The following is a 27,209-nucleotide window of genomic DNA, read 5'->3' as shown; positions in this document are numbered from 1 at the left end:
CGTGTTCGCACTTCATCCCTTTTTATGGCTGAATCATATTCAACTGTATGGATGAACCACGTTTTGTTTATCCATTCATCTAGCGATGGACACTTGGGTTGTTTGCACTTTTCGGCTTTTATGAATAATGCTGCTATGAACATGGGTTTACAAATCTCTGTTGTTGTTGTTGCTGTTCTTGTTTGTTTGTTTGTTTGTTTGTTTAAATCCTCACCAGAGGATATGTTTTCATTGATTTTTAGAGAGAGAGAAAGAGAGAGAGGTGGGGGGGGGGAGAGAGAAACATCAATTTTTTTTTTTTAAATATATTTTATTGATTTTTTACAGAGAGGAAGGGAGAGGAATAGAGAGCTAGAAACATCGATGAAAGAGGAACATCGATCAGCTGCCTCCTGCACACCCCCCACTGGGGATGTGCCCGCAACCAAGGTACATGCCCTTGACCGGAATCGAACCCGGGACCTTTCAGTCCGCAGGCCGACGCTCTATCCACTGAGCCAAACCGGTTTCGGCGAGAAACATCAATTAGTTGCCTCCGAGTATGTACCCTGACCAGGGATTGAACCCACAGTCCAGATATGTGCCCTGACCAGGAATTGGACCCCAACCTCTCTGGTGTACAGGATGACGCTCCAACCAAGTGAGTCACCCGCTCAGGGCCAGATATCTGTTTGAGCAAGGATTCCGGCAGATACTTGTACACTCATGTTCATGGCAGCGTTAGTCAAAATTCAGATTAAAAAAAAAAAAGATAGATTTGCCCAATTTAGAAAAACAAGCAGCACTGCAGGTCTAACAAAACCCACTGGAAGGCTGGATCCCACGCCTGGCTTGCAGTTCTGGTCTCAGAACACACAGTTAGAACCCTGAGGAAAGGGGGCTCCTTGAGGCCGAGCAACTTACCTGGAGTTCGGGGTGGGCTCACAGCATCAGGGAGGACTCACCTCCCCCGAGCAGAGCCAGGGCCCCTCAGCCACGGTGCCTCTTCTTCACCAAGGCTCAGATCTGCCAGTCCCACCTGCCCGAGCCATTCCTGGGGCTGGAGGGTCAGTGATGGCACCACAACTCTCACCCCCTCTCCCACAAGTCTCAGTTTGAAAGTGAGCACTGCACGGGGCTCCTGGTTTAAGATAGCAACGCCCTACCCCCCATCCCCACCTCCCATTGCCCTCCTGTTCCTGTGCTAACCCCCTCCCTGTTTTGGTTTTCCCCATGAACCTTATCATCTGTCAGACGAAATGATTTACTGTGTTTTTTTATTTTTTTATTGGATTTTTACAGAGAGGAAGGGAGAGGGATAGAGAGTGAGAAACATCGATGAGAGAGAAACATCGATCAGCTGCCTCCTGCACACCCCCCACTGGGGATGTGCCCACAACCAAGGTACATGCCCCTGACCGGAATCGAACCCGGGACCCTTCAGTCCCCAGGCCGATGCTCTATTCACTGAGCCAAACCAGCTAGGGCTACTGTGTTGATTCTGTTTCCTCCAGCGTCCCTGCCTCGAGGGTAGGACCATTCGGGGTTTGTTCACGGCTGCGTCTCCAGCTCACAGGGCAGTGCCTGCCACGCAATAGGTGCTCAGTAGGTTTTGGCTGATGATGAATGAATACCCCTGTTCATATCTCTGCCCTGACCCCGGTGCCCACGTCTGAAATGCTGCTGGTGAGTCACTTCTCTGGGCTGAGCACTGCCAGCTCCAGCTGCTGCTTCATGTCAGGCCTCTGCAGCCACGTCTGTCATCTGCACCTTGTTTAGATTCATCGACGGCCCTGAGACGGCTTGGCAGTGGGTGGCAGGATGGGCAGCCCATCCACCTCAGGCCCAGGTAAAGGGATGCTCAACCGGGGTGCCTCGTGTGGGCCCGGCAGACGGCGGCCCTTTGTTGAGTGACTGCTGAGTCCTGCCGGGGTCTCCAGTTCCTGGGAACCTCGGAGCCGGTCTCTGGGGCCCTGGCCCAGGACTTGTGTGCGGAAGTCTTCACCAGCTGCTCAGGACTTCCTCTGCCTCCCACTCCCACCGGGCCCTGCTCCTTAGGGCCCTTTTCCCGGCCACCCCATCTCTAGGACAGAAACATCTTGAGGTACACGCCTGCCTCTTGGGTTGCCTGGGCAGTGACCCAGATGCCACGAAAGGCGAGAAAACCCGGAAGAAAGAGGAAACGGGAGAGACAGGAGGCTGGAGCGCCAGTCCCCAGTGGGATCCTCCAGGCTCACCTCTCCCGAGCTCGTTTATTCATTCAACAAACATCCGTTGAGGCTTGACGTGTACCAGGCACGGCCCTAGAATCTGAGGACCCGTGGGGAGCTTCCTCACACTGTCCCCACTGCACCCAACTTCAGGGTGGCCCTCCGGAGTCTATGCCCACTGCGACGCTTTCCTGACACTCCTGCCCCAGGCCCAGGGTCTCTGTGCCCGCCCCCACAGCACCTCACTGCCATGACTTGTTCACCTGCCTCCCATCCATCCCCAGGGCGGTGTGTGTTGCCTGAAGATAGGACCTGTGTCTTATCACCATTTTGTCCCGGTGCCCAGCATAAGGGCTGGCATACAGCAGGTGCCCAATAAATGTTTGTAGAGTGAGCTGGGGAGGCCAATCACCTCATTTTTAGGAAGGGAGTGGGTTAGAGGAGCCTGAGGGGGAGCCATAGGCTGCAGAGGTGGACCCAGGAGAGTGAGCAGGTGAAGAGGGGGCACCCTCCTCCCACCTAGAAAATATCTGCTTGGCTGCTGAGGGGCCCCATAGAAACGGCCCCTCGCCTTAGCCACTCGGTGAGGGCTTTTCCTGGAGTCCCTTCCCCCCCAGTCCTTGAACCCTGGGGGCTGTGCGATGCTCCGGCGCCCCTCCCATGGCTTGTGTTTGGGGGAGGTGGGACAGGGGCTCGTCCCTGCAGTTTAACCTGAGTTGCCTCCTGCCCCCCAATGGAAGCAGGCCCAGGAAACACAGCATGATCCTTTTCGGCACTGACAGTCTCCAGGGGATCCCAGGACCCTGCCACCACTGAACCCCCCCGCCCCCACCAGCGCGAGGCGGTGGGCACCCCTGGGGCAGGCTCTGGGGGAGAACACGTTGATTCACTGGGGTGAGCTGAGGATCTGGTATAGCAGCCCCCAGCCCCTTCCCAGCACCCTGTCCCTCTGCACCCCAGCCCCAGAGTCACCCTGCAGAGGGAGTGAGTGCTGACCCTCTGCCCTGCCTCTGCTGGGCCACCTTCAACTTCCTCTCCAGGCCTCAGTTTCAAGGCCCTCCTTCACTGGCCCCCTGAGTGGAGCCAGGTGCCTCCTCTGGGCTCCTGAGGCCCCCACCCAAGCTCACAGATGACCCCTGGTGACCAGTATCCATCCACCGGGCTGAGGTCCCCAGGCTCCACTGAGTCTAGTCCGGTTGCCTGTCTTCGGGCTCAGGTTTCAACTCCAAGCTCCACCACTCGCCGGCTGGGGGACCCGGGGCACGTCACCAACCCTTCTAAGTGGCCTCAGTTTCTCCATCAGCAGGATGGGGTAATAACATGGGACTTTGAGGATAAAATGAGGTGACGCCTGGTGCATTGAGAACTGCCAGCTGCTATTGTCATTCGTCTTGCCCGCTCCCTAGGCGCAGCGAGGGCCCAGCTGGAGGTGTGTTGACCAAGTGAAAGAAGGGACAGAGATGCGTCTGTTTCAGAGGAGGACGCAGCCTGCTCCTCCTGCTTGGGGTGGGGAGTCCAGTGTGGGCACTGAGTCAGGGAAGACCTGCCCTCAGGGTGGGGGTCTTGGATTCAGGAGGGCAGGGGTGGGGCAGAGTGAGGGAGACCCTGTCTCCCAGCCCTTTCCAGGCAGCCTCCTAAGTCATAACCACAGAGCACCTGGCTGGCCCCGCCCACTCAAGCTTCCTGGGAGTGCAGGTGAAGGGTGAGGAGGGTGAGTCCTAGGGCTTCTGAGTGACAGGGCCCACAGGAAGGTCGCCCCAGAACTGGCAGCCACTGGGGGCCTGATTCATGGCTTTCCAGTAAGAGGGTTAACGGGATCCCAGAGGCCCGGGCTGGGCTAGTTCCCCTGGCTGAGTCAGGTCAGCCGGCCCCTGGAGGCATTGGCCTTGCTGAGCCTTTGGGCAATCCCCTTGGCTGCCCCCCCCCCCCCCCCATCTCCCCAAAGCCCTGGGGCCTCTCCAAGACCTCATACCTGAGCCTCCTGGGTCTGAGCACCTGCCTTTCCCCACCTGGACCCCCTTCCTTTCAAGCTATGAGCACCTTTCTCTGCACCCCCCATCTCCATGGTCAGTGTCAAGGCCACGGTCCAGGTTCCCGAGCCTGCCCTCCTGAGGCCAGATACTGGGCCCACAGCTGGAGCTGGTGCCCTGAGCCCCAGATCCAGAGCCCGAGTCCACTGGTCCAGTCCAGGGGCAGGGGTCTCGGCCAGAGCCCCCCAGTTCCCGTTAAGGCTCATTTCCTCCTGGCAGCCCCACCCCTTCTGGTGACCTACAGCCCCGAGTGGCAGGGACTGAGCCACTCACTGGGGGGACAGGTCCGACAGCATTCCGCCTCCGAGGATAAAACCAGGGGTGACCTGCAGGGAACTGTGAACACTCCTGTGGCCGGCACGGCACAGCTCGCCAGGCCGTGGCCCCACCCCCACTGGACATGCTTGTGTCCAGAACCCCCCCAGCCCTGGGTGGGGGCTGCCTCAGGATTTTAACCTCCCTGCTGCTTCTGGCTTCTACCGGTGAGTCCAGAGGACCTGCTGCCCCTCCCTCTCTGCCCCTACAGGATCACCTCCTCCTTCCTCTAGACTCAGCCACCTTCCTTCCAGGGCCTGCCGGAATCGTCTCCTCCTTTGCTCTCTCCCCTGCCCCCCCTTACCCCCCACTCTCCCTCCCTCTCTGTTATTTGACTGCTCCACAATGCTCAAGGATTAAATGAGACACTGCAGGTAGGTACTAAGAGGTTTCATATGCTCCATCTCTGGTGGTTATTGTTGACCAAATTCATTATTGTCTTCATCTCCCATTCTCCTGTTTCTTTATTTTTAATTTTTGTTGTTGTTAATTCCCACTGGAGGATATTTTTTCCATTGATTTTTAGAGAGAGTGGAAGAGAGGGAGGGAAGTGTGGGGGGGAGAAACATAGGTGTGAGAGAGGCACATCGATTGGTTGTCTCCTGCATGCGCCTGGGCCAGGGATCAATCCTGCAACCCAGGTACCTGCCCTTGATAGAGAATCAAACCCTTGATCCTTTGGTGCTTGGGCCGACATTCTAACCACTGAACCACACCGGTCAGGGCTCCCTCCCTCCTGTTTCTTCCATCTACTGGGGCAGCAGCATCCAGGCCTTGGGCTTGGGGTTGGAGGTGAAGGGAGTCTCCGGTTGGTTGCTGACTTAGGTCTGAGGGAGGAAGCCCGGGAGGGTCAGGTGTGTGCCCACTCTCCGTGAGAGGTGTCCCAGGGGTAGCTTCTCCCCCCCAGCAGGTGGGATGAATCCTGAGCATGAGCTGGAGGAAGCTGATGGGATGTGCAAGGCTCAGCTCACCATGAGAGTATGAGTCCGTCCATGCTCTCCAGGCTCCAGGCAATGCCCCACCTGGGAAGGCCTGGAGGGGCCTGGGAATGAGAGACTGGAAAGGGTCACTGGGCCTGGGGGGAGGTCCACTCCACTGGACGCTGGGGGGCCATTCTCTCCACTGGGCACTTGGGGGCCTCCTCTCAAACTAGCCTGACCCTTTCCTTCTCTTGTCCTCAGACACCCTCAATGCTGCCAAGACACCTGGTGAGTAGGAACCGCCCTGAGGGGAGGGGGCATGGAGGGGGTCTGAGGGGAAGGGCAGTGTCTGTGTGTCCGTCTGCGGGGGGTGGTCAGAAGGAGGCAGAGGTTGGATTAGTGAGCGGGCAGGAAAGGAGGCCCAGAGGGCAGAGCAGAGACTGGGGTGTGGAGGAGAGCGGGCCAAGAGCAGCTGGAGTCCAGAAGGCAAATGGCCCAGGAGGTAAAAGGATAGAGTTGTGGGCAAGGCTGAGAGCTACGTGGAGGGGAAAGGCCAGCCAGAAGGGAGGGCAGAGGAAGAGGAAGAGCAGGTCAGGGGAAGACATAGCAGAAGAGGGGGTACGTGCAGGCAGAGGGCAGAGGGAGAGGGAGAGGCAGTGGGGCACAGGCCTCTGGAGGTGGGCAGGGGGAAGGGGCTGAGGACCATGCTGAGGGGGTGACAGCAAACCGGACCCTCCTCCTCCAGCGCTCCCACCCTGCGGGAAGCCGCAGCAGCTGAACCGGATTGTGGGTGGTGAGGACAGCGCCGACGCCGAGTGGCCCTGGATTGTGAGCATCCGGAAGAACGGGACCCACCACTGTGCGGGCTCCCTGCTCACCAGGCGCTGGGTGGTCACCGCCGCCCACTGCTTCAAGGGGTATGACAGCCAGTCTCCTCCACTCGAGTCCCCAGCTTCCTTCCTGCGCCGCCCCCCCCCCCCCCCCCCCGCCCCCCGGCTCCTCACAGCCACGGCTCAGTCTGGGTCCCTCTGGACCGACCCTGCTCCTCCCAGAAGGCTCTGTTGCTTTTGTGGGGACTTCTTGTGCTTGCTCTTCCCCAAACACCCCTCCCGGACCCTTCCTGGCCATCAGTGGTCCCTGCCTGACCCCACCCCCTTCCCTCTTCCTCCCAGCACTCTGAACAAGCCATCCCAGTTCACGGTGCTGCTGGGCGCCTGGCAGCTGGAGAATCCTGGCCCCAGGTCCCAGGAGGTGGGCATTGCCTGGGCGCTGCCCCACCCTGTGTACTCCTGGAGGGAGGGCTCCCGTGCAGACATCGCCCTGGTGCGCCTCGAGCACTCCATCGAGTTTTCCGAGCGAATCCTGCCCATCTGCCTGCCTGATTCCTCCATCCATCTCTCTCCGAACACCAACTGCTGGATTGCAGGCTGGGGGAGTGTCCATGATGGAGGTGCGTCTCTTCTCCACCATGTGGTTGGGGACAGATGAGGAGGATACGGACAGAGGGTGGTGGACACTAAGAGACACAGGTGCCCTGGCAGCAAAGCTTAGAGGCCAGTGGCATAGCATGACAGACAAAAAGATGGACAACCCACAGATGCGGCATCACGGAAGCCTAGGTAGACAGTTTCCGGTCATTTTTCATGAAGGGTATCTTCCGCTGTGTTCTGAGCCAGAGCAACAAAGATACGAAGTGATCTAGGAATGGCTGGAAGGAGGCATGTGTGGGGCCCAGCTGAATGCGGGGAATAGGAAAACAGCCCCAAGATTCCAACATGGGAACGGCATCCCTGGTGGCAGCCTGCTGTAATTGCAGGCAAAATTCCTAGGAGGAAGTAGAGCCTCCATGATTGTAAAACATAATAATTGCAAACTGAGTTTGGAGGTTTGGAAAACACCATCTAGAAACACAAAGCAGATGAGATAAGGTAAGAGGCAGTGAAGCAGGAAAAGACAGATGAGAGAGAGAGAGAAAGAGAGAGAGAGAGACTAAGAAAGGACAAAAGATCAGAAAAATAGGACTTTAACCAGATTCCAGAAGAATTAAGAGAAAGGACACCATTTGTGGAATCTGGAGATCCCACTGACAGGTGTCAGCCTCCCCATGGTCCTTAGGGGCTTCTGTGAGAACTGGAACTATGGGCTGTGGGGGCGGGGGGCAGGGGGGAGAGGAGGGTGTGTCTACAATTCCTCCCACCTCCAGGCTGTCAGGAAATTCCTCAGCACCGAGTGCTCATTTATTGAACACTTCACCTGTCGCAGTCCCCATGCTGGGTAAAGCAGTGCCTGAGCCGGGACAAACCTGGACCACTGGGTCTACCCATCTGTGGGCATCAGAGACCTTGTTTGACAGTTCAGAGCGTAAAGCTGCATGCTCACATCCCATTCAGTGGGTCCGGAGGTGGAGGCCTGGTATTCGGGTTTTCCGCAGCCCTCTTTGGAGAGCCTGACAGAGGTGACCCATTAGCCTTTGAGAAGCGCTGCTAAAGGGGATGAGGCAACCCGGAGAACTTCCCAGGCCTGACTCTCTGTTCCCCGCTCCCAGTGCCCCTGCCCCACCCTCAGACCCTACAGAAGCTGAAGGTTCCCATCATCGACTCGGAAATCTGCGGTCGCCTGTACTGGCGGGGAGCTGGGCAGGAAGCCATTACCGAGGACATGTTGTGCGCAGGCTACCTGGAGGGGCAGCGTGATGCCTGTCTGGTGAGCACCCCACCTTCTTCCCTGAGATTCTTCCTGGCTGGCGGGGCCTCTCCCAGAAGCAGCTGTGGCCTGCAGTCCCCTAGATGCTGGCAGAACAGGCCTCCAGGGGGTTCTGTCACTCACCCATCTGTTCACACATCCAACACAGACTGGGCACCTCAGGTGCCCAGCCCGCCCTCTCAGGGAGCTGTCACGGGTGGAGGATGGCAGGATAGTGCGCAATGCCTGGCCTTGGACATGGTAAGGCCTGGTTGCAGTTCCTACCCTGCTGCCCGTAGTTGCCAACTTGGGCAAGTCATGTCTTCTTTCTGAGCCTCAGTTCCCCATCCGCGCAACAAGGGACAATGCTCTCTGCCTCACCGATGAGGGAGGAGGTCTCACAGGGGGGGTTTGTCACCAGAAGTGAGCCCAGGAGGCACGTCCTACCCGCCCTCCCTGCCTGGGTGGAGCTCAGGGCCTCAGGATGGAGACCTGCCTTCTCCCCACAAAGGGAACCGCCTGCCGTCTCTGTGTCGGACCCTGGGCTGTGCCCACCCGCTGCCTCACGTGGGCGGGTCCCTAACCTGCCCTCCTCCCCGCAGGGCGACTCCGGAGGCCCGCTCATGTGCCAGGTGGAGGGCGCCTGGCTGCTGGCCGGCATCATCAGCTGGGGCGAGGGCTGTGCGGAGCGCAACCGGCCCGGCGTCTACATCAGCCTGGACGCCCACCGCTCCTGGGTGCAGAGGATCGTGCAAGGGGTGCAGCTCCGCGGACACTCCTACGGGAGCGGGAGCGGGAGCGGGAGCCAGCCGTCGGGGTTAAGAATCCTCCAGGGACGCCAGGCGGCCCGGGGCGGCCCCGCGGCCTGATCACGTGGTCTCCTCCGCTGTAAATAAGCCGTCTACCTCTCCTGGGCGCCCGGTCTCCGCGGGAGACCCCGCCCCGCCCCGCCCCCGGGCTCAGGCTCCACCCCTGGGGCCGGGAGCGCCTTTGTGTATATATGTTAATGATTTTTACAGTTATTTGTAATCCCGCCCGCATATTTTATTTATTCCCCCAATTTCAATAAATTATTTATTCCCCAGACCCTGTTTATTTTCCCCCTTGTATGGGGACATTGGGGAGCAGGGGTCCACCCGAGGTTCAACATCCTGACCCCTGACCTTTGCACTGTCCTTTCATAGAGAGAAGGCAGGATACCCAGCTCTGCCACAGGAGAGGATCCCAGGGGTTTGGTGGCTGCAGGGCCCTGCCGATTGGGTTTCCAGAACAGGGCTGGTGGGAGAAACCACGCCCCCTGCGCCCAGAGGCCTGTCTCCCGGGTTTGAGCTGAGGCAGCCATGCCTCGCACCCCCAGGAGCTGACTCACCAGTGACTCACAGCGGATTCCGTGAATCCTCCCTGCGGAGGAAGGAGCACAACAATGAGACAGCAGGGCTTCAGGCCCTGCCTCATCTTGGGCTTGAGTCACCTGCCTGCACCCACAGGGGTGGGGTGAGAGCAATGTCCCAAGCCACAAGGAGTCGCCTGGCTTCCTGCCCTGGGGGGACCCAGCTAACACTCTTGTTCCCTTAGGATGGCCTTTTCCACTGTCCGCGCTTCTGCAGCTAGGCCTCCTTCCTCCTGGGCCAGGCCTTCTCCCCCTCCCCTCCCCTCTCCTCCCCTCCCCTCCCCTCCCCTCCCATCCTCCATATCTGGACCCCTGTCCCAGTCCACCTGGGCTTCCCTGGAATAGTTCATGCAAAGGAGATTCACTCTAAAGCCAAGTCAAGAAAACAACTAGGTCCAGCTAACAGCGAGGACTGCCTCCGACCAGAACCAGGCAGTGAAGTGAGTTTTTGAGAGGGGAGCGCAGGTGTTTGTCGGTTGGTTGGTACCCTTTATTGGAACTACTTTTCTAAAACATTTGTTCCTATTGTTTTGATCACCCTTAGGTTATTACCAGATCACACGAAATGTTGTGGGGTTGGTTTTGTTAAAATAAACAAACAAATGCTAAACTGGCCTCCTGCTCACCTGGAAACCACCCTGGGGAGTGAGTGGGTGGCAGCTGAATCCCAGGACCTCCCCTTTGTGACCTAGTCCTCTCTTTACCTGTCACTCTGGTCTCCTTACCCTCCTTCCTCCCCTTCAGTAAACAGACGAGCTCCTTAAAGTGACACGCTGACAAAGGCCTTTGAGAAAGGGATGCCTAGAAATATCTGCCAGGGTGGAGAAGCTGCCCCATGAATAGCAGGATGCTCCTGGGTGAGCTGGGTTTTCTCTGAGTTGGATGATCAGCCCCAGGAAGCCCCTGACCCTGAGGGCACCCTTCTGCCCATCTTGAGGAACTTGAGACAGGCTGGGCCCTCCGAGGAACTTGAGACAGGCTGGGCCCTCCGTGGGGAGCAGGTGCTCCAAAGTTTGACAGGATTCCCCATGACTCCCCCTTCCCAATCAGGATGGGGGTCCTGGCAGGGTCCATACCACACAGGAGCCCCTTTGCTCCTCGGTTGGAGGTGGGCCCCGGAACATTCCCCAAATCTAGGCCAACCAAAGGGGGAAGGCCTCACTGCTTTGGCTCCATAGATTCCTTCTGCAGCCTCTGGAAGCTGCAGACAAGACCCTTCGGCCTGCCAAGCTGTTCCCTCCAGGAGGAGTCTCCTCCAGTGGCAATAGGGCCAATATGCCCATCCAGGCAGATGCCTCCACTCACATTTGACCTCCCACAATGAACAGCCCTTTATAGAGTCCTTCTTACCTTCCTAAGGGCAGGGGTGGAGACACTACAGTGACAAATGTCATTACAGCAGAAGCTGACTTAGCTGCAGGCTGTGAGGTCTGGCTATTGCTCCTTCACAGGCTCCTTCCTTAATTCTTTCACCATCGAGGAGACTTCCCCCTCCCCAGCCTGGGACCTCCCAACTCCTCCACTCTGCGTCCAGAGCAGTGTGAAAAAACACATTTAATCCCAGAACATTCCCCTAGGTGGCAGACTTCTTTGGTTGGCTCAGCCAACACCCATTCCGATCCCCATCCTCTGCTTCCTCCACCTTAGAGATTGGAAAAGCTAAATACTCACTCCTACAATCTCTGGCAAGGTCACCAGTGCCTATGGGACTGAGTGTTGGCCAATGAGATGAAAGCAGATTTCTGATGGGTGGTTTCTTGGGAAGCTGTTTTTTCCTGATAAAAGGGACATTAGCCTGTCCCACCTTCCTCCTCCTTCTAGACTTGAATGCAGGAGAAGAAGCCAAACTTAAGAGGGTACATACTGTATGATTCCATTTATATGACATTGTGGAAAAGGCAAAACTGTAGGGACAGAGAGCAGATGGGTGGTTGCCAGGGGTTGGAATGGAGGAAGGATTGACCACAAAGGAGCATGGGGGATTTTTTTTATAGTGATGGAATTGGCTCTTTCTCATGATTTAGGTGGTAGTTATGTAACTGAATGCATTTATCAAAACTTAAAGAACTATACACTAAAAATGGTGAATTTTACTTATGTAAACTACTCCATAAGCTTGATTTTTTAAAAAACCAACAACAAAAATGTGGAATCCTCTCTAAATTCAAACCATCAGAAAATCCTATTGGTTCTATTCTATCTTCAAATCGTGCAAAAATGGCTACTTCTTTTCACGCTGGTCCAAGCCACTCTCCTCTTTCTCTTGGATTTCTATAATAGCCTCCTACCCGGTCCCCCTGCTTCTGTTGTTGCTCTTACCAGCCCATGCTCAGCACAGCAGCCAGAGTGGTTCTCTTAAAGCCTAAGTCACATCATGTCATTCTTCTATTCAAAACCCTCTCATGACTCCTTACTTTACTTAGAGGAAATGACATGACCTTTCTGGCCTTCCTTCTTACCTCTCCTCTCCTTGCTCCCTGGGCTCCAGCCACTTTGGCTTCCAGCTGTCTTGTGGAACACAATAGGCACGCTCCTGCCCCAGGGCCTTTGCACTGCAGCTTCCCCTTCCCCCACATGACTGCATGGCTCACGCCCTCACTTCCTACAGGTCTTTGCTCAAATATGACCATGTCACCATCCTGTTTACAAGAGCAGTGTTCCCCTCCCACATTGCTTCTTTTCTTGCTTTCTCTTTTTCTAGGACATTGATTACTATGGAACATGCTACATATTTTACTGGTTCTTTGTTTATTGTCCCCTCCCGAACACACACAACTAGGAGATATTTGTCATATTCTGTTTCACTGTTTACTAGGCTATCTTACCCAAGAAATATTTTGAGTCCATTAGAGGTTAGACCTTTATTTTATCCATCTTGGGACAGTCAGTGTCCAGAAAAAAGGGCCTGGCAAAATAGCAGATGTTATAAACGCTTCTTGAGTCCATGGTAAGGAGTATGATCTATTTCGTCAGGATGGTGGACACTGTAGACATATCTGCTTTGTTTCTCTAATGAATCACTCAAGCACCACATTCCCTCATGAGCAGAATTTCATTCTCTCTTGGGGTTGCCCCACTCTCTCCACGAATTGTCCAAGAGTCCTAGGGGTTTATTTAGTCCAAAGAGAGGAATTCTATGAGAATTGCAAAGTCCAGCAACCCTCCAATTTAGTTCCATTGGGTCAAGGTCAAGTGGTGATGCGGATGAACAGTGACCCCCCACAGTCTGAGAGACCAACCCCCACCTCCACTCTCATGCCCTGGTGTCGCTCTTGCTCGTCTCTCTCACTGCCAGCCTTGCACTGGTGTCCTCCATGGGCGACCTTGGGTTGCAGGTCTTGAAGGTCATACACACAGGCCCACTCCCCAGAGCAGAGTGCCTCAGTGGCCTTGTCCAAAGGGCTTCTCACTTCGCCCATATGCTGTGCTTGATGCCTCAGGTACTTGTGTTTGTTAGGTCTGATCAAATAATTGGATTTATATCCCCTCCGCGGGGGACTGGCCTTTGGAACACTTCACAACCGACATTCCCTTTCACTTAGCCCAGTGGTCGGCAAACTCGTTAGTCAACAGAGCCAAATATCAAGAGTACAACGATTGAAATTTCTTTTGAGAGCCAAATTTTTTAAACTTAAACTATATAGGTAGGTACATTGTTATTAACTTAATTAGGGTACTCCTAAGCTGACCTTTGCTAAAAACGTGCTCAATCTGAGGGGTCGACCTCAGCGAACGTACCCCCACTTCTTCTATCTAACACCACTTCTTCAAAATAGACTCGCCTAGGCCGAAAACCGACTTCTGTGTATGGGCCACGAAGTTTCAATTGCACTCTACGTGCGCGCCTGCACAGGGTATTTTGTGGAAGAGCCACACTCAAGGGGCCAAAGAGCCGCATGTGGCTCTCGAGCCGCGGTTTGCCGACCACTGACTTAGACCACATTCCACTTGCTAAGTCATTATCTTTCCCCTCTGGAATTTCCCGGGATCCAGACCTGCCCAGAGAGTTCCCTGCCAGAAAAGCCCACCTAGAGTCCTTTAAAAACCTCTGGCTCCCCATCCCTCGGTGCTAATGCCATTTTGGGGCTCAGCCCATCTGGTCTCCAGATGACCTAATACATTTATAATTCCGTACCACTTTGGCCTCGTGAGTTCCTCCTTTGGTGACGCTAACATTTGGTGCCAAAATTCTAGGAGGCCCTAGCCAGTTTGGCTCAGTGGATAGAGCATCGGTCTGCAGACTGAAGGGTCCCAGGTTCGATTCTGGTCAAGGGCACATGCCTGAGTTGCAGGCTTGATCCCCAGTAGGGGGCATGCAGGAGGCAGCCGATCAATGATTCTCTCTCATCATTGATGTTTCTGTCTCTCTCTCCCTCTCCCTTCCTCTCTGAAATCAATACAAATACATTTTAAAAAATAAAAAATTCTGGGAGGGTTCCACGGGCAAGGGGAGTCATCGCCCCAACTTCAGTCACCCTGAGTTTGCTAGTCAGCAGTAGACAGCAGCAACTCGTCCTGGGCTTACCTCTGAATCCTACTCGGGTGACTTGACCACCTGCCTCAATTAGGCCTCCCTCCTTATGCGCCCTCCCGAGCCAGCCAAGGAAGACACCTGACAGATCAGGAACCTCTCCTTCTCCATTGCTGACCCCCCATCCCACACGGGCCAATCTTCTCTAGGTGAGTGATGGTCTACAATTTCCCTTGTCTCCAGTCTTCTGCCCACTTACTCTCACTGACTTCTCGAAAGTACTCTCATCGTGAAAGTCCTAGCGCTAGGCCAGCAGACTCCTCAGCTGTTCAGCTTCGGGTCCTTCTGGACTGGGGATGCCCAGTCCGGAGGGCCGCCCCTCGTTTCTCATGGTGATTTGTTTAGCAGTGGGGACGCTTGCCTTAAACAGTCACCTCTGGACTTGTGATCTGTCACTCACAGACCTTGTGAGCCACCCTTATTCGCTTTATCAAGGGGAACACTCCCTCCATTCCCACTAAAATGACCCCTCTTGGCTGTGTCCTTAAAAATCCTGACCACCTTAGACTCAGGGCGAAGAACAGGCCCCAGCGCCTCATTTTCTTTTGCAACACTGTTTGGCCACGATATAAACTAGAAAATGTGTCTCCATGGCCTGGAAACGGCTCTTTCAATTTTGACATTGTGTGATTTACACAAAACATCATACCCCTAGCTTCTGATTCGGAATCTACTTCTGACCCAGCAGACCACCGACCTCCACCCCCTTATGTGCCCCCTCCCTCACCTGCAGTAGATTCCCCAAACCCAGATCTAACCAGCAACCACCTTCTCCAAGGGCCCCTGAGAGCCCAAATCCAGAGAACCCGAGCTCTATTAGAGCCTTTCCCCACCTAACCCTCGCTCTTGGGCCACCCAAAGACCGCCTTCCTCAACAGCTGCTTCTATTCCCGCGGCCATTGTACCCTTGAGGGAGGGAGCAGGAACTGACCTCCCTTTCCTTTTCCACCGACCAGACCACTCATATGGAGGAATTTGAGTACCTGACCCAGTCTGATGACCGACCTGGCAGGACATCTATGTCATCCTGTTCTCCTCTCTAACCCCAGAGGAGAAGGGGTGCATCTGGCTAGCAGCTCAGCACCAGGCTGAGGCCCTCCATAGACAGGATGCAGTGGCCAATGTGGTTGGTGCTAATGTGATCCCTGAACTTATGGGAGATGGGACTGCCTGGTTAATTCTCCAGGGTGCAGGCTCACCTGTCTCACTGCTGGACTCAAAAGGGCTTCCCATAAGGTGGTCACCTATGAAAAACTTAATGAAATCCTCAGGCTCTCTTCCTCTCCCACATCATGGAGGCCTTACAGAAATTTACCACCTTAGACCCCACGTCCCCAGAGGGAATCCTTCTTCTGAACACCCATTTTATATTCCAAGTAGCCCCCGACATATACCATAAACTTAGAAAAATAGATACAGGTCCACAAACCCCTCAAAAAGACCTAGTTAACCTGGCCTTTAAGGTCTTTAATAATAGAGATGAGGAGACCCAAATCCAAAAACAAAAGCAAGATCAGGCCAAGGCTGAGGCCCATTAGGAGGCCTTCCAGCTCCTAGCCACCGCTCTCACGAACCCCAAACAAAGTGCCAGTCCTCCAACCAAGGGTAAGTCAGGGGCTAAGCCTCCTCCGGGCCACGCTTCACATGCAAGAAGGAAGGACACCGGGCCAAGTCCTGCCCAAACCTGAGATCCTGCCTGGCCCCTGCCCCAGGTGTGGAAGGGAAGGGAAGGCCCCTGGAAATCAGACTGTTGTCTGACCCCCTCCAGGTCGACCTCAGTCAGTCCAGGAAGGCTGCCCTCTGGATCCGGTTTGGAGCTTCCAGATCTCCTGGGACTGGCCACCGAAGACTGAAGCTGCCCAGGTCCTGACAGGGCCCCACAGACCTACATCACCAGGACGGAGCCTCCAGTAACCACAGTGGTGGCAGGTAAGCCAACCTCCTTTTTAAAAAAGTATATTTTTATTGATTTCAGAGATGAAGGGGGAGAGAGAGAGAGAGACAGAAACAAAACGATGAAAAAGAATCATTGATCCTCTGTCTCCTGCACCCCCCCCCCCCCGCCCCCCACACCCCTTGGGACTGAGTCTGAAACCCAGGCTTGTGCCCTGATCAGGAATCGAACTGTGACCTTCTGATTCATATGTCAACACTCAACCATTGAGCCCCACTGGCCGGGCAAGAACAACTTTCTTTACTACAAAACTGCAAACACTTACTTAACAGTCCTGTTATTATCAGAAGCAGAACCCATTATCACCCAAAGCTTAGCATGTTATCTCTAAGGGAAAATGTGGCATTCTTAAATCCAAGCAGCTGGAGGCCTGGAAACTGCTGCAGGGCTGGCTCCCTGCTTCCCCTGCCTTTTCTTCAGCCTCATAGGCCTATACATAATTTCCCAAAGTCTTCGGTAACTTAAAAGCTTTGGAGCATTGCTGGGTTCAATCATAAACATCTAAATATTTTTTTAAAAAATATATTTTTATTGATTTCAGAGAGGAAGGGAGAGGGAGAGAGAGAAACATCAATGATGAGAGAGAATCATTGATTGGCTGCCTCCTGCATGCCACCTACTGGGGATCGAGCCTGCAACCCGGGCATGTGCCCTTGACTGGAATCGAACCTGGGACCCTTCAGTCCTCAGGCCGATGCCCTAACCACTGAGCCAAAATGGATAGGGCTAAAGCTGGTTATTTCTGAATGGGTAGAAAGGTTTGTGAAGGTTGTAGAAAAGTTTGTCCAGTGAGTCAGGACCTGATCACCCCTGACATCGAAGGGACCTCTTCTCTCCTAGTAAGCAAAAGCAGCCCCGCCCAGCTCCCCCCTGTTGCTTAAGTTCTTAGGTTGGAGCCTAGATTTTCTGTATTTCCACTGCTCATTCACAGTCCTTATCATTGTCATCACCATCCACAGACATTATCGTTGAAAGCCTCAACTGGTCTTCCCGCTTGGTAGTTAGGGATTTCTCTCCCCTTTTGTAGCCTTCTTAAAAGTCATACACTGCAAAGGACACCGAGTCAGGATTGATCCCGTAATACAGAGAAATAACAAAGCGGACCAGGAGGCAAGGCAGCGCTCAGAGGAAGCCTCCGTCTCCCCAGCTCTTAGCTGTACCTCATACAACACCCAAGTACACTCCAGAGGAACTTCAGTCCTTGTTAGCTCTTGGGGCTATGTAGGAAGATCCATGGTTAAAATTTCAGAGAAAATATATCCTTCCCCAGGGACAGGCCCGTGATATCTTACGGGCTATTTGCAATTCCCTACACATAGGATTCAGACCACTTTTACAATTCCTAAATCCCCTCATCACCTAGCCTAGCCTAGCCTCCCTCCTGCATGATATCACTAAAACCTGTTCTACTTGTTTCTCAGTATCTCCCCAAGGACAGGTTAGTCCTCCTTCTTTGCCCACTCATCAGGCAAGAGGCCAAATCCCTGGATAAGACTGGCAAGTTGTCTTCACTCACTTGCCCCCTGTTAAAAGAACCAAATATCTCTTAACCTTGGTAGATGCCTTCTCAGGCTAGAAGTACTCCCCATGTCTGAAAAGTCCTCCAAGGCCACACAAACTCTCATTCAGTATATCCTTCCCAGATTCGGCCTCCCCACCTCATTACAATCAGATAATGAACCTGCTTTCATATCTCAACTCCACAGGCCTCCTCTACTCTGAACATCCAGTGAACTTACACACCCTCTACCGGCCAGTCCCAGTCTTCAGGCAAGGTAGGAAAGGCGGATTCCTTAAGTCTCACCTAACTGAATTAAATCTCAAAACTAAAGAACCCTGGGCTACTCTCTACCTCTAGCCCTTATGCACATCCGGGCAACCCCCCACCCCTGAACCCTCCTTTCTTAGTCCCTTTGAACTCATATATGGAAGACCCTTCTTACTAGGAAATTTCCCTTTCACAGAGACCCCTTGAGGAGACTGTATCCCCATTTAAAATCTCGTCCGACAGTTTCTGAGAGAACATGCTGGCCAGGTCCTCCCTTGACCTTTTGTGGGAGACATCCCCTTACTCCTCTACAGCCAGGGGACTGGGTCCTCCTAAAGGCAAACCATCCATAAATAATTTACAGCCCCAATGGCAAGGCTCTTGTCAGGTACTCCTAACAACCCTACTGCAGCTAACCTGTCGGGCCATACCTCATGGCTCCACATTTCCACATTGGAACCCGTCCCTGGAACACCACAGTTAACCTAGATTCTAGGTCTTAGAACTACCGAACAGCCATTGGTCCCAACGGTTGACTACCGGGTCTCCCTGGAAGCCAATGGTTTGCTCCTATAGCTAGTACATTTTACTTCTTATCTAACCATCCAGGCCCAAGGCTTCAACTGCTCCTTTCCTTCCCTTTTGATTTTCCATTGGATAACAGCCCATTCTAGCATTCCCGCCCACTTTCTCTGCAGTAGAATCTCAGCCATTCATCAGTTACCTCTTATTGGTAAGTGTCATGGCGACTACCCTCTTGGTTTAGAGTGCGGAACCGGGAAAAGGAACCTCATACCTATTAGTGCACCTCTTCTCTCCATACCTTTCAGCTTGTCTCCATGATCAGGGATCTTTCTCCCTGTGTGGGGAAAACACATACATCTGCCTCCCGACTGGACAGGAACCTGTACTCTCCTCTCCGCTCGCCCAGTGTAGGTGTAGCCCCCAATAATCAGTCTTTACCTGTCCTTGTAACCCATTAGGGCCACACAAAAGGGCAGTCCAGATAACCCCACTCCTCGTAACCCTCAGCATCACAGCAGGTGTCAGGGCTGGCATAGGCGGCTTAACTACTGCTCTATCGTATTCTGAAATCCTGTCTCAGGACCTACAAGAAAGCCTAGATAACATTGCCAAAGGTTTAGTTTAAGTTCAGGATCAGATAGACTCATTAGCAGCTATCACCCTCCAAAATCCGAGAGGACTAGACCTCCTAACTGCGGAGAAAGGGGGTCTATGCCTCTTGCTGGAGGAAGAATGTTGTTTTTATGTCAATCAGGCTGGCCTAGTCAGGGATGCTGCCCAAAAATTAACAGAAAGATTAGAGAACGTCAATCAAATTCGTGGAACTACTAGTAAAGAATATAAATTGATATGCCTGGTTACTTCCCTTCATAGGACCGTTAACATTCCTATTCCTCATCCTCATTTTGGCCCATGTATTCTGCACCATGTTTCATCTTTCCTTCAGGACCACTTTCGAGCCTTCACCAACCAGTCTCTCGGGGAAATCATGCTGCTGCAACCCCTCACTCCAACCATGAGGCATCTATACAGGGTTCCAGTCGACTACAATCAAAGCCCATCCTCCTATGATCTCGAATTTCCCCTCAGCAGGAAGCCATAAAACAAAAAGTCTGGGATGTTAGGTCTGATCAAATAATTGAATCCATCGCCCCTCCCCTGGAAACTCACCTTAGACCACTTCACAACCAACATTCCCTTTCACTTAGACCACATTCCAATGGCTCAGACCATTATCTTTCCCCTCCGGACTTTCCCAGGATCCGTATCCTCCCAGAGTTCTCTACTGAAAAAGCCCTCCTAGAATCCTTTAAGACCTCTGACTCCCCATCTCTGGGTGCTGATGCCATTTGGTCTCCAGATGACCTAATACATTTACAATCCTGTATCACTTCTGGCCTCATGCAGTCCTCCTTTGGAGACCCTTAACGGTGTTGACCCTGGACCACTTGGGGTTTACTTCCTGTTAACGGACGCAGTGGAACTATCCCAATTTATCAGGGAAATACTAATAATATCAAATCTCTCTAAATTTGACTTTCATGACTGGTCTCCAACTTAAATTCAACTATTTTGTGTTTTATTCACCAGTGGATTTTACACCCATTTCTTGTTTGTTTGTTTTTCTTTCTGTTGGTTGATTTTTCATTAATCATTTTAGTTGCTTTAAGTTTCCCATGTATGAGTAATGTCTTTTAAATTTCCTGTTCTGTGATGATATGACTCCAGGAAATGCTACTGATATTTACCTGTCATGGCACTGTTTGTCACCCAACCTGTATATCACTGTGTGTAGCCAAGAGATACTGCGTTTAATCCACATACCAGGAAGTGGTGGCCATTTCACTGGGGACCCCATAAAAAAGTAAGGATAGAGTTTCTTTTATTTTTTATTTGTTTATTTTCAGTTGTTTTTTTTTTAATTGTTGACAGTATTACAGATGTCCCTCACTCTCCCCTTATGCCCCCTCTACCCAGCTCCTGCCCCACCCCAGGCCTTCACCACACTCTTGTCTGTGTCGATGGGCTATGCATACCCTATATAATAAAATGCTAATATGCAAATAGACCAAATGGCGGAACAACTGGAACAGCTAAACAATCAAACAATCAGTCGCTATGACGTGCACTGACCATCAGGGGCATGTGTGGAACATGGCGGGCGTCAGCAGTGGTGGGATGGTGGAGCAGGTGAGTGGGGGCACCAGACCAAGGTGGGGTGCTGGTTGCTGTCATCGGGGCGAGCCTCTGGTGGTTACTGAAAATTCTTTGCTCCCACGGTCTGCGGTCCCGCCCGGCGCTTGCACCTCCTGCCAGTGCTGGCCGGGCTCACACCCACTGCCGGCACCATCAGTGGATGAGAGTGGTGGCTGCCGGCCCCAATCACCCCTCAGGGCTTCTCCACCTCCCCCTGCTCCTGAGAGGCAATCAGGGGAGCATCTGCCACTCATACCCACTGACGGTGCCGGCCCCACTTGCACCCACTGCTGGCACCAACTGCAATTGCTCCGCGCTGTCAGCAGATGTGAGCGGGGCCAATGCTATCAGCCGTGGGAGCGGTGGCAAGAGCAGGGCTGCTGGCAGACAGGGGACTGGGCCGTGGTGGGAGGGGCTGGACGGGGGGTGTGCAGGAGGGGCCAAGACCCGCCCCTGTGCCCACCGCAGCCTCTCAGCCCACAGTTCCTTTCAAGGTGCAAGAATTTGTGCACTGAGCCCCTAGTATGTATATAAGTTCTTTGGTTAATCTCTTCCCATCTCCCTCACCTGCCTCCCCTCTGAGATTATCAAATCTGTCCCATGGATCCATGCCTCTGGACTTATTTTGTTCATCAGTTTATTTTGTTCATTAGATTCCAGACATAAGTGATATCATGTGATATTGTCTTTCTCTGAATGACTTATTTTGCTTAGCATAATAATCTCTAGGTCCATCCATGTTGTCGCAAAGGGTAAGAGACCCTTCTTTTTTACAGCTGTATATTCACTTATATCATCACTTATATCAATGATGTAATTTACTTCTATCATCACTTGTATAGTATTCTATTGTGTGAATGTACCACAGCTTTTTTATTCACTCAGCAGATCTTAGCTATTGTAAATAACTCTACTATGAACATAGGGTTGCATATATTCTTTCTGATTGGTGTTTCAGGTTTCTTAAAAGTGGGATCACTGGGTCAAATGGCAGTTCCATATTTAATTGTTTGAGGAAACTCCATACTGTTTTCCATAACGTCTGCACCGGTCTGCATTCCCACCACCAGTGTGCTAGGGTTGCCCTTTCTCCACATCCTCACCAGCACGTGTTGTTTGTTGATTCATTGATGGTAGCCATTCTGGCAGGTGTGGGGTGATACCTTATTGTAGTTTTAATTTGCATCTCACTGATGATTAGTGACTATGAGCATTTTTCATACGTCTCTTGGCCATCTGTATGTCCTCTTTGGAGAAGTGTCTATTCAGGTCCTTTGCTCACTTTTTAACTGGATTGTTTGTCTTCCTTTTGTTGAATTGTATGAATTCTTTATACATTTTGGAAATTAACACTTATCAGATGTATCCTTGCCAAATATGTTCTCCCCTACAGTAGGTTCCCTTTTCATTTTGAGGATGGTGTCTTTTGATGTGCAGAAGCTTTTCAGTTTGATGCAGTCCCATTTGATTATATTTTCCTTTGTTGCTCTTGCCCTAGGAGATGTATTGGCAAAAATTCTGCTATATGAGATGTCTGAGATTTTACTGCCTATGTTTTCTTCTAGGGTTTTTATGGTTTCATGTCTTACATTTAAGTCTTTTTATCCATTTTGAGTTTATTCTTGTGTGTGGTGTAAGTTGGTGGTCTAGTTTCATTTTATTTCATGTACCAGGATAGAGTTCCTTTTAGATTTGCTCCTTGGCCCTATTACAATTTACTTATGTCATCACTTGGATTCGCATATCAAGGGTCTCAGGTCAGCTCAGGCCTTACTATCCACAAACAAAAGGTCCTATTACCTCTTTTTTCCCACCACAGTGGTGCTCTCTGGCCTACTGTTAGCACAACACAAGGGGCTCCTTCCATGATTCCACCCCAAATTAAGGTAAAATGAGGTCATATGGGTGAGCCCTCATTCATATGCCTAGTGTCCTTTTATGAAGAGGAAATTTGGATACAGACATGGGCTGTGCACAGAGGAAAGGTTATGTAAGGACTTGGCAGAGGACGGCCATCTGCAAACCAAGGAGAGGGGCCTTGGAGAAACCAACCCACTGACACCTTGATCTCAGACTTCCAGCCGCCAGAACTGTGAGAAAATAAATTCCGGTGTTTACGCCGCCCAACCTGTGGTATTTATTATGACAGCCTGACTTCCTGAGCAGATCAACCATAGCAGATTGAGAAATAATAGTTCTTCACCACAGAGAGTTTAAGAAGCACTGCTCTGGGCAGTTTGATCGCTGCTTCTTCAGCCCGTGTTCACAGTTACGGTCACTGCATGCTTTTGCTTGCGTGGGACAGTCTTGGCTAATTCCTGTCCCGGTGTAATTGCTAATTCTCTCATAGGTGTCCAAAAAGCTGGACGATGTTAGACTCCCCAGTAATGACTTAACTAACCTAAGAGCCCCAGTCCCTGAAGCCCCGTAGTTTTTAATCTCTTGCCTCCTTGAATGGTCACATGGCCACCAGCTGGCCATGTTAGACCTTCATCTCCCAGCTCCGGCCAGCAGTGAATCCACCACCTCCTACCGTCCCTTCTGGTGACACCAGGGCAGTCCACAGGGGCCCTGGGAACAGTTACCAACCTGGTGGCCCCCACCCTCTGGCTGTGTCTTAGAAGCAGGGACAAAGCCAGGCCTGTCAGAGCCTGTTCAGCACTTTCTTGAGGAGAGACACGTTGGGAACGCCTCACAATGAACTCCACAGCCTCTGAGAGACAAGGTGGTCCTGCTTTTAGTCCACTTAGCCTACGAGGTCTGGGAGGGTGAGGGGGCTACCCATATGGGGCTGACCGGTGTCCCCATCCCCCCTCCTCCCTGGGGGTGGCTGTCTGGAACATTTCACTGAGGAGGGCCACAAGGCCTGTCCAGATTCGAAGCCACGAGCTGGACTGACTGGCATTGTCAGCCCTGGACGGAGGGAGAGGATGGTGGGTGGGCAGTGGACTCGTCAACTCTGCAGTCTCTGCCCCTCCAGGGGCCAGACAAGCCCGGGCAGCCTCTGCATTAAGCTTGAGGACTGAGACCAGCCTGCTACCCAGAAGGCTTGCTCTCCCTTAGCCACACACTCAGGATGTTCTGAAATGGCCGTTCCTTTTCCCCATGGAGTTGCTTTCAGAGCTCTGTCCTCTGCTCTCCCTCCCAACCCCCTCACCCTTCACCCCCCTGCCCCTCTGCCTTTGTGGGCAGGGCTGTCTCCTGGGTGGGCCTCACTAGACCCCGAGGATCTCCACTTCTGTGCCCAGGTGGAGGTTTCCGAACTTTCTGCTTGTCAGACAACTTCCTCTCGCTGATAACTTCCCTGTGTTATTTTAGTAACGAATTCTCTGACTCTTCTTCATAATAACTCCATTCCAGAAAACAGTGAGGAGGGGGCAGTGATAGAGTAAAACAAAACCCTCAATGTTGTTTGCGTTTGTGCCGAACATTTTATTTGGCAAGTCTCCCTTGCATGAGCCTGAACCACCTCAGAAATCTCAACTCCCCCATCTCCCCAAATGGCCAACTGACCAGGGCCATCACACCATGTAGCTCTGCGCCAGGACCCACTTCCGCCCAGATGCCCCTGCCTAGGCTGTGCGTGTCTGTGTGTATAGATGTGTATCTGTGTGTATAGATGTGTGTGTGTGTATAGGTGTGTGTGTGTGTGTGTGTGTGTGTGTGTGTTCCCAGAGCCCTCCACATTTTCCAGCTGTAGACAGCCCAAACCACTCCACTCACCCCCAGGGGATGCCTCCCCAACTGGGTTCTCTTGGCGCCTGGGAGGGGGCAGTAGGTGTGGGTCCTGGCACTTGGGGAAGTGGGGTCGGGGTAGGTGTGGAGGGGGCACTGCACCACCCCCAGTGGCTCCTCTCCCCCTTCCCCATGGGTCCCGCTGCTGCCATCAGTGAGTTAGAAGGAAGGAGCCTGAACCAACGGAGACTCACAGAAAGGGTATTTCAGCCTGACCTTGACGGCAATACAAACACAAGCCCCCTTTGTCTTGTCTCTCCCTGGCTCCATCCACAGGTGGTATTTGTAGAGGATTTAGAAGACTGACAGTTCTGCTTATAAAACTCCACCCCCAGCCCCGGCTGATTGCAACAGACAAAGAGGGCTCTCTTGGTGCCTGGGAGCGGGGAGTAGGTGTGGGTCCTGGCACTTGGGAAGCGGGGTGGGGGTAGGTGTGGAGGGGGCACTGCACCACCCCCAGCAGCTCCTCTCAGCATCTGGCTGCCTGGCCCATCCTGACTGCCCAGTGGGATGTCTTTCCAGGGCGCCCCCAATGGCTGGCGCCCCCAATGGCTGGCAGTCCATGCGCCCTGGTGAGCCTCTGGCGGGCCCTGCGGTCAGTGACATAACTCAGGGACAGGTTAGTGGCCAGGAGCTGCACAGTCGGGAGGTGCACGGTTCAGGGTTGTGTAAGAAGAAACCATTCATGGTGGACACACAGACGTCCCTTGTAGGGCTGAGCCAGAACATGGATAAGGAAGTGATTATAATTTACTCAGATGTTCCGGGAGGCTGACAGCCTGCCTTCCACCCAAAGGCCGGGCTGTTTGGCCAAGGATGAGAGCAGGAACCAAGCGCAGGATGAACAGTCCCTTCCTCAGCTCGAACTGGGGGCTCAGGTCCTGCCCAGTCCTTATCTCTGAACTTTTGGGTGAGTCACTGAGAAAGAATTCACGGGGACTCTGCTCAGCCAAAGGCACTGGGTGAGCCAGGCCCCTAGTCCCCTAGTCCTCAGCAGTGGGAAGAAACCTGTAGGAAACCCCTGTGTTGTGGGGGTGCTAGAGTGACTGAGCACTTGGGGTGCAGGGACGCTCAGGAAAGGACATCTTCTCCCTGTGATGGTGAACACTGGGCTGGTTCCTGAGCAGGGGGTGGCAGAGGGATGGTGGGATTTGAGTTTGAATTCCACACTTGCTGGGTAAATTACTTTAACTCTTTCATCCGGGTTTTCTTCTCTGTAAAAACAAAAGGGTAAGCCCCACACCACAGGTGTTCGCGAGGGCGAAATGAGGTAACAATTGTGAAGCCACCTAGCATCAAGCCTGGCCCCAAACAGGCGCATGATGAATGCTGGAGTTCCATCCATCCATCCATCCATCCATCCATCCATCCATCCATCCTCTCATTCCAGGAAAAAGATCCAAATCCCAGAGACCTGGCAGTACACACGTCACAAAACACTTCAGCAGGAACTAGTTTTCAAAAGCAGCCCTTGGGAACCAGGCCCTCTCATCACAGAATGTTTCATTATTGTCTAAACCTGCCTGCTCCTCAGCTCTCCCAGCCTTCCCAATCCTCTGCCTCAACGGGGACCACCTGAAAACACCAAGACCTGGATCCTCTTGTCTCTTCTTCCCTGTTCAAGTCCCCCCTGGGCACCTTTTCCTTCTGGACGCCTTCTCTTGTCCTCAGAGAAATTTTATCTTCCCTCACGCCAACTTCAATGGCTAGGCATTCTATTGGTCAAACTTAAACACTTCCGTATGTCTAAATGCATTCTGAAAATATGGGAACTGTTATGGGAGAAAAGCATGGGTGGTCTTTCTCCATTGCTAATGGAAGTGCGATTCTTGGGGTACTGTTGGAATAAGCATTTCCAGAGGCCCCCACAGGAGGACGAGATATAGTAGAAGCGTTATTTCTGTGGGATTCACCCCTGGGTTTCCAAAGTTCCAATTCCCTTAGTCCAGTCATGGGAGTATAGGAAAATACGGGGTTCCAGTAATGCTAGAGGCAGAGCTGGAGTTTCCTTTCCATGTTGGAGCCGGGTCCAGTTCAGTATTAGGCTAGTTGCGGTTCATTAGTCCATTGAAGGAGGGGCGGGGCGGGGCGGGGGGGGGGGGCGGTTTCACATGGCCGTGGACCATGTGGGCGAAGGCCAGGAAGTCAAGTGTGAGCCACGAGCCAAGCATGCCCAGAGGAACCAAGAAAGCGAACTCCTTTGTTCAGGGGATTAAATATCCCAAATTTCCTGTCCTTGTAGTGGCAACGCCCATTCTGGCCAATGACCTTTGTTCTCAAGTGTGACGGACAACAATACCTTCCCTATGTCACCCCAACTTTACTGGGCTTGTGTCCATTCTCCTCCCTGTCCAGCCCCTTACCCAAGTGATTTGCGGGGAATAGCCCGTGGCTCCCTGGGGGATGTAAAGCTTTAGCTTCCGGGTGAAGCGTTCAAATGACATGTCCATAGTATCTGGCCTTCCCTTTGCTTCTTTTCTGTGTTCAATAACTAGGTTAATTACAACGGTATCAGAATGAGAAACATTAAAATGTCAACAGTTGAGTACCTTAGGACCTAGAGTCTAGATAGTGGGACTTCTTTTCAATTTAGCTGTATTTCCTAATTTCTGCAATATACATATATGACTTTTTTAAAATATATTTTTTATTGATTTCAGAAAGGAAGGGAGAGGGAGAGAGAGATAGAAACATCAATGATGAGAGAGACTCATTGATCAGCCATGCAAACTCAGAGACCTAAAGTAACCCAGAAAGGATGGTCTGAAATTAAAACTTTTAAAACTAAAAGGAGAGCAGTTTATGGTGGTTAGATGTCCTAGTCTGGTATCTTCCCTGACAAAGGTCAGTCTTTGCCTTAACTGAGCCTATTGTCTTTTTGCATCTATGATAACATATCATTGGAATGTCAAAGTAATTTTCTTTTTTCTGGACCCCTCAAAGCACAGGCACTGTTCTGCGGAGACCACAAATT

General features: G+C 52.6%; 1 protein-coding gene across 1 annotated transcript; it reads left to right on the top strand.

The window, feature by feature from the left end:
* The first annotated feature begins 4,585 nt into the window (after positions 1-4,585).
* PRSS22 (serine protease 22) lies at positions 4,586-9,211 on the top strand. Its single transcript, XM_070411590.1, has 6 exons — positions 4,586-4,701; positions 5,716-5,742; positions 6,200-6,371; positions 6,627-6,904; positions 8,000-8,157; positions 8,739-9,211. The coding sequence occupies exons 1-6, from the start codon at positions 4,620-4,622 to the stop codon at positions 9,003-9,005; spliced, it is 984 nt and encodes a 327-aa protein (XP_070267691.1). The 5' UTR covers positions 4,586-4,619; the 3' UTR covers positions 9,006-9,211.
* Positions 9,212-27,209: the final 17,998 nt, after the last annotated feature.

Source organism: Myotis yumanensis, unplaced genomic scaffold, assembly GCF_028538775.1.
Source record: "Myotis yumanensis isolate MYYU_CA2020_CCGP unplaced genomic scaffold, mMyoYum1.0.hap1 SCAF_4, whole genome shotgun sequence".
NCBI lineage: Eukaryota > Metazoa > Chordata > Mammalia > Chiroptera > Vespertilionidae > Myotis > Myotis yumanensis.
The sequence above is the reverse complement of the archived record's forward strand: the minus strand, read 5'-3'. Positions and strand labels throughout refer to the sequence as shown.